Source organism: Crinia signifera, chromosome 1 (genome assembly GCF_055691185.1).
Source record: "Crinia signifera chromosome 1, ASM5569118v1, whole genome shotgun sequence".
NCBI lineage: Eukaryota > Metazoa > Chordata > Amphibia > Anura > Myobatrachidae > Crinia > Crinia signifera.
In genome coordinates, this window is record NC_139217.1 from 425,822,397 (window position 1) to 425,837,528 (window position 15,132).

The 15,132-nt window shown below is 50.1% G+C and overlaps 1 protein-coding gene across 8 annotated transcripts in view; it reads right to left on the minus strand.

Moving 5' to 3' along the window:
- Nucleotides 1-15,132, minus strand: part of ANKRD31 (ankyrin repeat domain 31) — a 188,853-nt gene that overhangs the window by 18,298 nt on the left and 155,423 nt on the right. For 4 of the 8 annotated variants that reach the window (XM_083151923.1, XM_083151922.1, XM_083151925.1 and 1 more), the window contains 2 exons: nucleotides 13,439-13,579; nucleotides 11,483-11,579 (listed from right to left, as the gene is read on the minus strand). The exons of 1 other annotated variant lie outside the window; for it this stretch is intronic. In XM_083151923.1, coding sequence (XP_083008049.1) covers nucleotides 11,483-11,579; nucleotides 13,439-13,579 — 238 coding nt within the window. The remainder of the gene's footprint in view (nucleotides 1-11,482; nucleotides 11,580-13,438; nucleotides 13,580-15,132) is intronic. 3 more of the 8 variants (XM_083151924.1, XM_083151927.1, XM_083151926.1) reach the window with 3 other exon arrangements.

Consider the following 15,132-nt stretch of genomic DNA (forward strand, 5'->3'; position numbering starts at 1 on the left):
TCTTTCGGCCTCACTAGCAGCGCATCGGCCTCCCGGGAAAGTTCCCGGTGGATATAGTGGCCAATCCGCCCCTGCTTCCAACCCCTGTGTAACCGGAGTAGGGTCTACTGGAATAGGTACAGGCATTTCATCTGAATCAGACTCAGTAATACAAAGAAATTGCCTTTTCCCTTGTAACAGAGGTTGCTGAGGCTTAGGTGGCTGGCGTGGAGCCAAAACCTTTGCTAAGCATTCGACAACAGTGGCTAAAGAATCTCTGTCCTACTGTGAGGCAGCAAGCTCAGAGAAAATGCGGGACATTGGGGGAAATTTACCAATATGAAAAACCTAGTTTTTCGTATTGGTATTTTCCCTACGACTGCATACGACTGTTTAAGTCGTATGCAAAGTCGTGTTCCGGAGGATCAGTTACAAAGCAGTCATATACGACTGCTTTGTAACCCTCCGATGGTGTAATGATTCGTATTAGCGGCCGTATATACGGCTGCTAATACGAATTATTTCTAGCAGTCTGCACGGATCAGTCAGATCCGTGCAGGCTGCATGGTGTAAAAAAAATAGAAAAAAAAATAAATTAAAAAAAAAAACGGCGTGGGGTCCCCCCCACAGCCGAAACCAGCACCAGGCTGACAGAGCCTGGAGCCGGTAATTAAAAATCAGGGAACCCGACAAATAGGGGTTCCCCGATTTTTAACAACCAGCCCCAGGCTCCTGCTCTGGGGCTGGTTCCCAAAATACGGGGGACAAAATGACTAGGGGTCCCCCGTATTTCAAGAACCAGCCCCAGGCAAAACCAGCCAGCGGGTAATGCCACAGCCGGGGGGAGACTTTTTATGCAAGTCCCCCCGGCCAAAGCATTAACCCTACCGACCAGTCAGCCTGGCCAGGGGCCCTGGGGGAGTGGGGACCCCCCCAATAAAGGGGTCCCCCCCCTCCAGGACTTACCTGACCAGGCTGAAGCCTGGTGCTGTCCTCGATGCCCCTGGGCGGTGGGCATCGAGCTGATGGTTTTGTGTAAAAAATAGAATAAAAACCATTGTTTTTTACTGTGGCACTACAAGTGCCAGCAAGCCTCCCCAGCAAGCTGGGACTTGGATAACCACAAGTCCCAGCCTGCTGGGCATTAAAGGGCCCGCTGGGTCTTGTAGTGCCACCGTAAAAAAAATAGTTAAATAAAACACACTGACACCCGTTTTAAATAAAAGTTTAATACACACATTACATACATACTGATACTTACCTTTCTTGATCCCATAGGTAGCCCTGGTCCTGATGTCCTGTGTCGTCCTCCAGGTCCATGTCGGCTGTCTGCGTCGTCCTCCAGGTCCATGTCGACGGTCCGTGTCGTCCTCCAGGTCCATGGCGGTGTCCGGGTCCGAAGAAATCCATGTTGGAGCTGTGGAAGGAAATCCTACTCACCTGTTCCTGCGCTGAAGAAGTCTTCTCTTGATCCGACGTAGTCCAGGTAATCTTCACGACTTTCTCGGCTCCTGATTGGCCTGCTAGGCGGCCAATAGAATTCAGTCTGAGGAGAGGCGCCGAATATGAAACTTCAGCATCTCTCCTCAGCGCGATGCACGGACAGCGCAGACAGCGGGGACCGGCGACAGCATGAAGATTACCTGGACTACGTCGGATCAAGAGAAGACTTCTTCAGCGCAGGAACAGGTGAGTAGGATTTCCTTCCACAGCTCCAACATGGATTTCTTCGGACCCGGACACCGCCATGGACCTGGAGGACGACACGGACCGTCGACATGGACCTGGAGGACGACGCAGACAGCCGACATGGACCTGGAGGACGACACAGGACATCAGGACCAGGGCTACCTACGGGATCAAGAAAGGTAAGTATCAGTATGTATGTAATGTGTGTATTAAACTTTTATTTAAAACGGGTGTCAGTGTGTTTTATTTAACTATTTTTTTTACGGTGGCACTACAAGACCCAGCGGGCCCTTTAATGCCCAGCAGGCTGGGACTTGTGGTTATCCAAGTCCCAGCTTGCTGGGGAGGCTTGCTGGCACTTGTAGTGCCACAGTAAAAAACAATGGTTTTTATTCTATTTTTTACACAAAACCATCAGCTCGATGCCCACCGCCCAGGGGCATCGAGGACAGCACCAGGCTTCAGCCTGGTCAGGTAAGTCCTGGAGGGGGGGGACCCCTTTATTGGGGGGGTCCCCACTCCCCCAGGGCCCCTGGCCAGGCTGACTGGTCGGTAGGGTTAATGCTTTGGCCGGGGGGACTTGCATAAAAAGTCTCCCCCCGGCTGTGGCATTACCCGCTGGCTGGTTTTGCCTGGGGCTGGTTCTTAAAATACGGGGGACCCCTAGTCATTTTGTACCCCGTATTTTGGGAACCAGCCCCAGAGCAGGAGCCTGGGGCTGGTTGTTAAAAATCGGGGAACCCCTATTTGTCGGGTTCCCTGATTTTTAATTACCGGCTCCAGGCTCTGTCAGCCTGGTGCTGGTTTCGGCTGTGGGGGGGACCCCACGCCGTTTTTTTTTTTATTTATTTATTTTTCTATTTTTTTACACCGAAGCCTGCACGGATCTGACTGATCCGTGCAGGCAAAAACGCAAATACGACATGAAAATGGTGTTCTATTTTCCTGTCGTATTTGCGTGGGTGTTTTACACCACTAAGCAGCCGTATTATCCATACGGCTGCTTAGTAAATCAGAAACCACCATTCTTTTGAATGGTGATTTCTGTCGTATTCTATCGATGGTGTAGACATTCGTATTTGTAACTACAAATACGAATGTTCCATCTTTAGGACTACGAATTGTTGTATTTTTGGGATTGTAAATCCCGAAAATACAAATTCGTAAAAAAAAGGTGTATTTCTCCCTACGAATACACCTTTTTTCTACGAATCCATTTTGGTAAATGTCCCCCATAATGTCTGTGAGCTGAGAAGCTCATGCAGGGGTGTCCTCAGAGGACTGTGTGATGGGAGGATCAGCAGTGCACTTATCACAAAGCAGAACACCCTCAGCAGACGGTGTTATTACACTTTTTACAAGCTACCTTTTTGGAGCTTCCCCCTGCCATCATAAGTTGCAAACGAATATATGTACTAACAAGATACCACACACACAGTATAGTACAGTTAGAAACACTGACAGGAAAGACAGTAGAATAAAATCAGTGGCGTAACTATTGTAAGGCAGCCCCAGCAGCCGCTTGGGGGAGCAAGCAGCAGCAGGGTCTGTGTGGGCGCCGGCACCCGCTCGACGCACTGACATGCTGCTGCCTGCCGCTACCCACTGACTGAGCACTGGAGGCGAGTCAGCCGCAGCGTGGGTGGGGCTATGGCAGAGATGACAAATTCCCCCACTGATTCAATTGACTGTACACAGAGCCGGCTATTGGCTATTATGTACAGGATGGGCGGGTGGATGGGCATGCTAAGGTGGCCTGGGATGCGTCGGAGCCAAGGGAAGCAGCAGTGTATGCTGGTCTATCTTCCTCTCTCCTGGAGAAACATGCTGGAGAGGAGCCTGGAGGGGGGGGGACCACACACTTTTTGGCAGGGGGGGAGCAAAATTTATAGTTACGCCACTGTGTTATTTATGTGCACTACAGCCTAAATTTATAGACAGCCCAAACTGTCATACCCGGCTCTAAACCCCCACTGTGTTACTCACAGAGCTTGGGTAGAGCAGTAGCAGGACTGTCACCCAGAGATGTGGAGCAACTGAACACTGGAGCCTCAGGCCACGTGCTAAGGCGCCAAAGTTGTGTAAAATGGCCTCCAGCGCTGTGAGGGCAGTGAAAAGCCAGGGCTGCTGGGAGCTCAACTAGCGCTAAGCACCGCCCCCTCCCGGCGGCTCAGTGTTCCATGGGCGCCAGTTTTAAATAAAACCTCTGCTACCACCGCAAATAGTGTTTCTGACCTGCTCTGGTAAAGGAGCGGTCAGGATTACTCACAGCTGTCTAGCTGGTCGGTCGGCGGTGTGGCTGGGGGAGGCTCGCAACGCCGCGTGAGCGGGCGACAGACGCCTCACAGAGATGGTGGTCTCTTCAGCCGGAGACCCTGGTGCAATGCCCGTAGCTGCAGCCAGGTCCTCCTGGCAGCACTCGCATACCAGGCATGTAGTGACAGAATGCTACCTGCCTGTCCTCAGTGAAAACTTGCTGCTTTGTTAACTATTAACATTGCCCAGGAGTAAGCCTCTGGTGTGATCAGCTCCCTCGGGCACAATCTAAAGACTGTTGTGGAGGGGAAGTAGAAGGGGAGGAGCCAGCCACACTAATTTACATTAAAATGTGTCCATGCTCCCTGTGGTCGCCCTTCTATTGCCCACTGTCAACGCTTCAGTGACACCTAGTGGATGAAGAAGAAATCTAAAATATCACTTAGCTAGCGCTAAGTCAAATCGAGGATAGTGAACGATGTTTCCAATGCCACATTGATCACCAAAATGGAGAAGAGAAATTATATAGTGAAGTACAATTTAATGCATCTTAAAAAAAAACCATAAAATATCCAATTAAAATGCCATAAACATCACATCCACATGTCCGTGGTCAGTGGCGTAACTATAGAGGGTGCAGGGGATGCAGTTGCTATGGGGCCCGGCGGCTTGGGGGGCCCCAAGGGAACCCACTGCACCCTCTATAGTTGGAATCATTAAATGGCATGTTAGTTATTGGACAGAGGTAGGAGCCGAAGCCCCTGCATGTGCAGACTCCTGAAGCTAGCACATAGCAGCAGTTGCGCAGCGCTGCGGTGGTGCACGGCTGACATACTATACAAGCATAATTAATATGCGTCCGTCAGCCATGCACTGTCTGCGCCGCTGCTAGCTTCCTGAGTCTGCACATAAAGTGGCTTCGGCACCGTCCTCTATCCTTCGCATCCTCCCTCCTTCACCTCAAAGTAAGTGACATGCTGGGCTCACAGCCGGATTGTATCAGCTGTGAGATGATTCTGTCAGGATGATTTCTACCTGAAGTCCTCCCTGTCATACTGTATGTTCTGCAGCACAGAAGCTCCTGCACACCAGGAAGAGGCAGTGATGACCCGTCCACAGAAGCCCCGCCCCCGCCCTAGTAATGCACTTCCCTCTATCCAGCTAGATACTTTACATGGCTCTGCTCGTAGTGTGGGGGGACAGGGGGCAGATGCTAGAAGATGGAGGGTGAGTTATGCTACACAGATAAGGTGAGAGTGCCAGGTGCAGGCTGATCCCCCCCCCCCCCCCCCCCCCCGGTTTTTCATTCCTCTTCCAGGGCTTCCTTCATACTTGCCTACTTTTGAAAACTAATTTCAGGGAGATTATAGTTATTAGTAGAATTTAGCTCAGTGCACCATTGAGGGGGCGTGTCATGCTCCACCCAAAAGGGCGTGTCTAGTTCCATATATGGAGAGATTGTGAACGTGGCACCTAGAAGCGTGGGTGCGTACTGCTACATCTGAGAGGAATCTTGTAAAATGACATATCCAAATGTAGATGTGCCCCAAAGCAGTTAGCAAGAGCTACTACACTTGCTAAAATGCTGGGAAATGGCACTGATGATTCAATGTAAATGTATCTATCTCGCATTCCTTTTACCCCAAAAATGTCCAGTGTAATGTGGGCTAGGTAAAATGAGGGAGATTGCTAGAGTAATGAGGGAGAGAGGGGGATTGCTGCTATTTCAGGGAGTCTCCTGCAGAATGCAGGAGGGTAGGCAACTATGGTGCAGAGCCTGTATTCCAGTGACCCCTGTACAGTGCAGTGCCTGTATTCCAGTGATCCCTGTACAGTGCTGAGCCTGTATTCCAGTGATCCCTGTATAGTGCAGAGCCTGTATTCCAGTGACCCCTGTATAGTGCAGGGCCTGTATTCCAGGGACCCCTGTATAGTGCAGGGCCTGTATTCCAGTGACCCCTGTATAGTGCAGAGCCTGTATTCCAGTGACCCCTGTATAGTGCAGGGCCTGTATTCCAGTGACCCCTGTATAGTGCAGAGCCTGTATTCCAGTGACCCCTGTATAGTGCAGGGCCTGTATTCCAGTGACCCCTGTATAGTGCAGAGCCTGTATTCCAGTGACCCCTGTATAGTGCAGAGCCTGTATTCATAGAAACATAGAATTTGATGGCAGATAAGAACCACTTGGCCCATCTAGTCTGCTCCTTTTTTTAAACATATTCCATGGAACATATATTCCAGTGACCGCTGTATAGTGCAGGGCCTGTATTCCAGTGACCCCTGTATAGTGCAGAGCCTGTATTCCTGTGACCCCTGTATAGTGCAGGGCCTGTATTCCAGTGACCCCTGTTTAGTGCAGAGCCTGTATTCCAGTGACCCCTGTATAGTGCAGTGCTTGTATTCCAGTGACCCCTGTATAGTGCAGAGCCTGTATTCCAGTGATCCCTGTACAGTGCAGGGCCTGTATTCCAGTGACCCCTGTATAGTGCAGAGCCTGTATTCCAGTGACCCCTGTATAGTGCAGAGCCTGTATTCCAGTGACCCCTGTATACTGCAGAGCCTGTATTCCAGTGACCCCTGTATAGTGCAGAGCCTGTATTCCAGTGACCCCTGTATAGTGCAGGGCCTGTATTCCAGTGACCCCTGTATAGTGCAGGGCCTGTATTCCAGTGACCCCTGTATAGTGCAGAGCCTGTATTCCAGTGATCCCTGTACAGTGCTGAGCCTGTATTCCTGTGACCCCTGTATAGTGCAGGGCCTGTATTCCTTTGACCCCTGTATAGTGCAGAGCCTGTATTCCAGTGACCCCTGTACAGTGCAGAGCCTGTATTCCAGGGACCCCTGTATAGTGCAGAGCCTGTATTCTAGGGACCCCTGTATAGTGCAGAGCCTGTATTCCAGGGACCCGTGTACAGTGCAGGGCCTGTATTCCAGTGATCCCTGTACAGTGCTGAGCCTGTATTCCAGGGACCCCTGTATAGTGCAGAGCCTGTATTCTAGGGACCCCTGTATAGTGCAGAGCCTGTATTCCAGTGACCCCTGTATAGTGCAGAGCCTGTATTCCTGTGATCCCTATATAGTGCAGAGCCTGTATTCCAGTGACCCCTGTATAGTGCAGAGCCTGTATTCCAGTGACCCCTGTATAGTGCAGAGCCTGTATTCCAGTGATCCCTGTATAGTGCAGAGCCTGTATTCCAGTGACCCCTGTATAGTGCAGGGCCTGTATTCCAGGGACCCCTGTATAGTGCAGGGCCTGTATTCCAGTGACCCCTGTATAGTGCAGAGCCTGTATTCCAGTGACCCCTGTATAGTGCAGGGCCTGTATTCCAGTGACCCCTGTATAGTGCAGAGCCTGTATTCCAGTGACCCCTGTATAGTGCAGGGCCTGTATTCCAGTGACCCCTGTATAGTGCAGAGCCTGTATTCCAGTGACCCCTGTATAGTGCAGAGCCTGTATTCATAGAAACATAGAATTTGATGGCAGATAAGAACCACTTGGCCCATCTAGTCTGCTCCTTTTTTTAAACATATTCCATGGAACATATATTCCAGTGACCGCTGTATAGTGCAGGGCCTGTATTCCAGTGACCCCTGTATAGTGCAGAGCCTGTATTCCTGTGACCCCTGTATAGTGCAGGGCCTGTATTCCAGTGACCCCTGTATAGTGCAGAGCCTGTATTCCAGTGACCCCTGTATAGTGCAGTGCTTGTATTCCAGTGACCCCTGTATAGTGCAGAGCCTGTATTCCAGTGATCCCTGTACAGTGCAGGGCCTGTATTCCAGTGACCCCTGTATAGTGCAGAGCCTGTATTCCAGTGACCCCTGTATAGTGCAGAGCCTGTATTCCAGTGACCCCTGTATAGTGCAGAGCCTGTATTCCAGTGACCCCTGTATACTGCAGAGCCTGTATTCCAGTGACCCCTGTATAGTGCAGAGCCTGTATGCCAGTGACCCCTGTATAGTGCAGGGCCTGTATTCCAGTGACCACTGTATAGTGCAGGGCCTGTATTCCAGTGACCCCTGTATAGTGCAGAGCCTGTATTCCAGTGATCCCTGTACAGTGCTGAGCCTGTATTCCTGTGACCCCTGTATAGTGCAGGGCCTGTATTCCTTTGACCCCTGTATAGTGCAGAGCCTGTATTCCAGTGACCCCTGTACAGTGCAGAGCCTGTATTCCAGGGACCCCTGTATAGTGCAGAGCCTGTATTCTAGGGACCCCTGTATAGTGCAGAGCCTGTATTCCAGGGACCCGTGTACAGTGCAGGGCCTGTATTCCAGTGATCCCTGTACAGTGCTGAGCCTGTATTCCAGGGACCCCTGTATAGTGCAGAGCCTGTATTCTAGGGACCCCTGTATAGTGCAGAGCCTGTATTCCAGGGACCCGTGTACAGTGCAGGGCCTGTATTCCTGTGACCCCTGTATAGTGCAGAGCCTGTATTCCAGTGACCCCTGTACAGCGCAGTGCCTGTATTCCAGTGATCCCTGTACAGTGCTGTGCCTGTATTCCAGTGATCCCTGTATAGTGCAGGGCCTGTATTCCAGTGACCCCTGTATAGTGCAGGGCCTGTATTCCAGGGACCCCTGTATAGTGCAGGGCCTGTATTCCAGGGACCCCTGTATAGTGCAGGGCCTGTATTACAGTGATCCCTGTATAGTGCAGAGCCTGTATTCCAGTGACCCCTGTATAGTGCAGAGCATACTTGCCTACTTTTGAAAACTAATTTCAGGGAGATTATAGTTATTAGTAGAATTTAGCTCAGTGCACCATTGAGGGGGCGTGTCATGCTCCACCCAAAAGGGCGTGTCTAGTTCCATATATGGAGAGATTGTGAACGTGGCACCTAGAAGCGTGGGTGCGTACTGCTACATCTGAGAGGAATCTTGTAAAATGACATATCCAAATGTAGATGTGCCCCAAAGCAGTTAGCAAGAGCTACTACACTTGCTAAAATGCTGGGAAATGGCACTGATGATTCAATGTAAATGTATCTATCTCGCATTCCTTTTACCCCAAAAATGTCCAGTGTAATGTGGGCTAGGTAAAATGAGGGAGATTGCTAGAGTAATGAGGGAGAGAGGGAGATTGCTGCTATTTCAGGGAGTCTCCTGCAGAATGCAGGAGGGTAGGCAACTATGGCTTCCTTATGATCATGAGGGGTCTTTGCCAGGCACAGCACAACACTGCAGATTGTACAGGGAGCTGTGTTTTGCATCTACCCCCCTCCCTTTCATCCTACATCTATTATTAAATAAATGATAAATATTACAAGCCTACCACACTGTGTCTCTCTCCCCACTCCCTACCGCCCTGCATCTCACTATGTCCTCCCTGCCGCTCTATCCCCTCCCTGCTGCCCTGCCTCCCTGTATTTCACTATCCCGTCCCTGTGTCTCTCTCTATCCCCTCCCTGCTGCCCTGCCTCCCTGTATCTCACTATCCCGTCCCTGTGTCTCTCTCTATCCCCTCCCTGCTGCCATGCATCTCTCACTATAACTGCCCTGCATCTCTCTGTCCCCTCCCTGCGTCTCTCTGTCCCCTCCCTGCTTCTCTCTGTCCCCTCCCTGCATCTCTTTATCCCCTCCCTGCATCTCTCTATCCCCTCCCTGCCGTCCTGCATCTCTCACTATAACCTCCCTGCTGCCCTGCATCTCTCTGTCCCCTCCCTGAGTCTCTCTTTCCCCTCCCTGTGTCTCTATCCCCTCCCTGCCGCCATGCATCTCTCTCTATCCCCTCCCTGCCGCCCTGCATCTCTCACTATAACCTCCCTTCTGCCCTGCGTCTCTCTGTTCCCTCCCTGCATCTCTCTATCCCCTCCCTGCATCTCTCTATCCCCTCCCTGCTGTCATTCATCTCTCTATCCATCTATCATCTCCCTACCACCTTGTATCTCACTATCCCCTTCCTACATCTCCCTATCCTCCCCCTACTGCCCTGTGTAACTTTACTCCCTCCATACTGCCCCGCACCTCTCTCTCTCTCCTTCAGCCGGTAAAAACTTGCTCTGCACCACAATGTAGTGGTGCTGATGGGTTGAGTCTGCCGTGCTGAGTATAGTTTTTATTTTCAAGTGTGTGTTTTTCTCATGGGGGGGCCCTTCCAAGATTTTGCTATGGGGCCCACAATCTTCTAGTTACGCCCCTGTCCGTGGTATAGGGTAGATAGCAGCAGCTAGCATCTGCTTGATGAGTCCAGTGGCAGTGGTGCCCGGGTGCTGCTGGGGTAAGGCTGGCTGCCTTCAGGGTCGCGCGAATCGCGGATGCACGTCCTTTAAAGGGACAAGCACCCTTCTCTTATCCTTGCTGTTCTTGAGGGATGAGGTCAGCTCCTCCTATAAAAGGAAGTCAAGGAGGCTGTACCTCTGTAAGAGTACAGGCTCTAATACTGGAGTGCAGCGTTATAGTACTTTCTAAGCACATTATTAATAGCCAAGCTAATTTGATCCCTGCTCTTCCTAGTACCTTCCCATTGCATCAGTCCCAGTCACTACCCTGGTCTGTCCTTACTCTTGCCAATCAGAGTATCACACCAGTCAATCCAGCCCCTGTATCCAGAAAACGAGGGCCGAGACCTGCGTGTCAGATACCGCTAAGTCCAAACTCCCTTGCGGGAGTCCCTGGTGAACATCGACGGCACTTTAGCCTCCACACCTTAGTTCTGGGTAGTGCCAATTCCAGGGTACAGGGTTGCATCCAGAACATTCCAGTTGTTTTGTGACACATAGACTGACATTCCCATTACACCTCACAGAGAGACCCATATTCACGTTACGCCTCACATAGTGACCCATATTCACGTTACGCCTCACATAGTGACCCATATTCACGTTATGCCTAACGTAGTGACCCATATTCATGTTATAAAACATAGCAGTGTCCCTTATACAAATAATAATCGCCAATGTATTGCAATTATATATTAAATACCCCCTCCCCTCCGCAGCTCACACAGCCACTCACCTGGGTAGATGTTCACATCTGCCCAGCAGCTGCATGGAGGTCAGTTCTGCCTTTTATTTCTTCTCCTGCGGTCAGGGGATGGGCATATAATCACATTTCCCCACTGCAGGGGTGCTGGGTGGGGGTCAGGGGGGATGCGGTGTAGCCGCTGGGCGGCATATACAGTAATTACATTCCCCGGCTGCAGGGAGTGAGCGGTGGGAGGTATGCCCCGCAGGCACCAGGGACTCTGCTAATGACTTTCCCCAGCTGCAGGCAGGGAGGGGGTTGTGGTTGGCAGGGCTCCGGACATGACTTTAGTTTCAGTGTCCCGTGGAGAGGGGAGGGAGATGGGAGCAGAACGGAGTACCGCATTTCTTCTAGAGGGAGGCGCATAGCGGAAGCCATCCCCATCAGGCTGCACTCTCCTCATTCACTGCTGCGCTGCAGTTGGTGGGTGGGCGGACGGAGGTGGAACCGTTCCGCATTAAATTAGAACTCACTGAACGCAGTTCCGCCCCTTTAAACCTTGGCTGTAAACAAGTTTATAATATGGTCATCGTGCACTGAAAAATTTCTGGAAAACAACATAACACATAACATAATTTTAACGACTTCTTACCAGTGGTCTGACCTTGCAGAGCATGGGGATTAGATTCTTCAGGACCAAAGGCCTCCTGTTTCATAAGACTTGACAGTTTCTCCCCTAAGTATGTGACCTGCAAAAACCAAACATTAATCATGTTTGTACCTAAATTTTATGGTGATCTCATTTGTAGAGCTAGAGATGGAGCACCTGTCAGCCAGTCTGAGGAATCGCCAGATCTCCTGAGCTGGCTTAGGCTGGCGGACAGGAGCTCCATCTAACAGGGAAGGGAGAGAGTCTCACACGCTCATGTGTCCCCGTCAGCATGGCGGTGGGGAGCGGATTCCCTGGCCGTTTCCACTTCAGGGAGATGGGCAGGGTTAGTGGGGGATGCGGGCGGCAATGGGGGAGCTGCGAGGAGCCGGCAAAGGGCGGCGGCGGGCTCCGACAGAACAGGGCGTGCGAGCATCTTATGCATGCGCACCCCCTTCAGTCCGATTGTGGAACACGGCGGTTGGCGATGCTATCGCCAGGAGCAGCTCCATCTGTATAACTTTACATGGTTATTAAAGGTTATTTCCACCAATAACCATTGTATCTATATGGCACAGGTTGAGTATCCCTTATCTAAACTATTCTGAAAACCATAGTCTCCAGACTACACAAACTTTGTTTCATGTTGTGAAACCTTGGGCCTTATTCTGGTCCACATACAATGCTGCGAAAATCACAACTTTGCGTGTGGATGAAACGCCTTCCAATCGATCGCACAGACACCCGCCCAATAGGCCCTACACACATGCCAATGTGTGTGGTGCTTTCTAGCTACGCTACGTCAGCTCAGCACACAGCTTTGTCGCTTAGAACACATCGCTGACAGCCCACACACACAGGGCGGTATTTGATGTGAATACCGGCGAGGTGCAGCGAATCCTGTTTAGGATTCGCTGCACATTCGCCACGTTCCGGAGCCTCGCCGGCTCCGGTATTCAACGAGTCAGGGGCTCGCTGCCCCTGACTGGCGAATATGAGCTCCTGCGGCGAACGCCGCAGGGAGCCTGAGGACGGTGGCAGGCAGGGAGATGGAAGTCTCTCTGCCTGCCCCAGAGCGTATGTGGGGGGGAGGTGGGCTCCCCGGGTGCCAGGCAGCACAGGCTGCCCCCCGGGGGTGCCAGCAGGGGACCGGGTATATTCACTACACCCGATCGTGCATATGTAACGATCGGGTGCAGTGAATATATGAATATCTAATGAGCGGCTCGGCTCCGGCGCCCCCTGCTGGCTGCTGTGAAAAAAAATATATATATATTTTTTTTTAAATTAAATATATATTCATGTGCTTACAGCACATGAATAAAAATAGCATGCCCCTCCTCAGAATAAAATTCCAGATTTTTTGACACCAAATGTAAAAAACAAAACACTTTATTTTAAAAGTTCACATTCCACTTCTCCATAAAAAGATAGCGATTGCTATTCGGTGAATCATGGCGAAAAAACCCTTCAAATCTATTCGCCATCTGGTCATTGAATAGGGCGATTCACCGTTTTAGTCAAAAATTCGACAAACAGCACAAATACGCCATAAAAACATGAGGATCAGGCTCATTGAATACCGCCCACAGTGTTCTGTGTGCTAAGCTAACTGACAGCACCAGTATTCTTTGGTGGAGAACACTGACGAGATTTGTGCTCACTGACTACAAATCTCGGCCAGTGATAGAGATGCATGGGGATGCGAATTGCTGACGCTATAGCCCCTACGACACACTGATGTAGGGGCATTTTTTAAGCGACTTAGCCAAACTAAGCAAAGTCCCTTAGAAAATGCCTTAATATCAGCATGTGTGTAGGGGGCATAAGGCTGCTGATCATGCAGCAGTGAACCTCATGGCCTCATGTATGGTATAAATATGTTTTTATATTTATCAATACATTATTTTCATGATTTTTTTAATGAAAACCAGGTTATTCGAAAAAACTCACACTCACCTTACTGGCTACATATTGCCAACTCACTGCAATGTTATTTCCTAGGAGAGCCTTTACCCACTGAGCAGGATCTCGGTAGATCGCCCCAGAACAATCTTTTATACGCCCATCGGGCAATAAGGTGGCTTTGTGGCTGTAGTCCTGGAGAATTCACAAGGGCACATGTAACATAACGCTTTGTAATACAAGTATTCTTATCTAAGAGAGACTTTGCGACAAAACATTACTTAGATATGAGACTATGTATGCCTTGGAGAGAGAGAGAGAGAAAGTGAATGGAGATAAAGTAGCAGGCAATCAGCTAATAAATGCCAGGTTACAGGCTGGGTTTGAAAAATTATATTTAACCCCTTCCCGACATTTGACGTACATTTACGTCATGGCCGGGATGTACTTCCCGACACATGGCATAAATGTACGTCATGCCATTTAACTGTCACCGCGTCTATAGACGCGGTGACAGTTTAAACATGTCTGCTGTCCCTGCATGCCCAGGGGGGGTGGCGATGCCTCCCCCCCGTCGGCGATCGCTGTGATTGGCTGTTCAAATGTGAACAGCCAATTACAGCGTTTTCTGTGTACCGGCGAATAACGTTCGCCGGTGACACAGGGATCGGTGGTGATTGGTGCTGTAAAGTACAGCACCAATCACCACGGGGTGTAAGGGTGACACTGGTGTCACCCCACCTCACCCAACCCGCCCCCAAAGGCCGTGATTGGTTCGCCGGACCGACGGACCAATCACAGCCATGGAGGGTGATTTAAACTAACGGTGACTGCACTGCAGACGCCATTCCGGTCTGGAATTGCGTGCAGTGCGGTCACCGTACCTATCTGCCGTGATATACTGACCTGATCCTTGCAAAATACTTACCTGATCACCTGATCACTGCTTGTAGCGTGCTGGATGCTTCCTGGATCTGACTTCTTGTGACTTCCTGCTGCTGCTGCAGTGTGATAGAGTTATAGATAGATAGATAGAGAGAGATAGAGAGAGATAGAGAGAGATAGTGACAGAGTGTGCTATATTTTGTGTCTGCTACCCCCCCTTTTTGGGGGTGCAGGTTTTTTTTTATATATATATAACTGTCAGTGCTGCTGCTGCAGTGTCATAGAGTGATAGATAGTGATAGATAGTGAGAGATAGAGAGAGATAGTGATAGAGAGTGCTATATTTTGTGTCTGCTACCCCCCCCCCCTTTTTGGGGGTGCAGGTTTTTTTTATATATATAACTGTCAGTGCTGCTGCTGCAGTGTCATAGAGTGATAGATAGTGAGAGATAGAGAGATAGAGAGAGATAGTGACAGAGAGTGATAGAGAGTGCTATATTTTGTGTCTGCTACCCCCCCTTTTTGGGGGTGCATTTTTTTTTTTTTATATATATAACTGTCAGTGCTGCTGCTGCAGTGTCATAGAGTGATAGTGTTAGATAGTGAGAGATAGAGAGATAGAGAGAGATAGTGACAGAGAGTGATAGAGAGTGCTATATTTTGTGTCTGCTACCCCCCCTTTTGTGCTGATCAGTATATCTGTGCTGATCAGCAACTTTTTGGGGGCGCAGGGTTTTTTTTTTTTTATATATACCTGTCAGTTGCTGCCAGTTGCACTGTCAGTTGCACCAAAGGTTGTGCACCTGCTGCCCCTCACTGGTAATCAGTGTCTCATCACTGATCACCTTTTTTTTTTTTTTGAG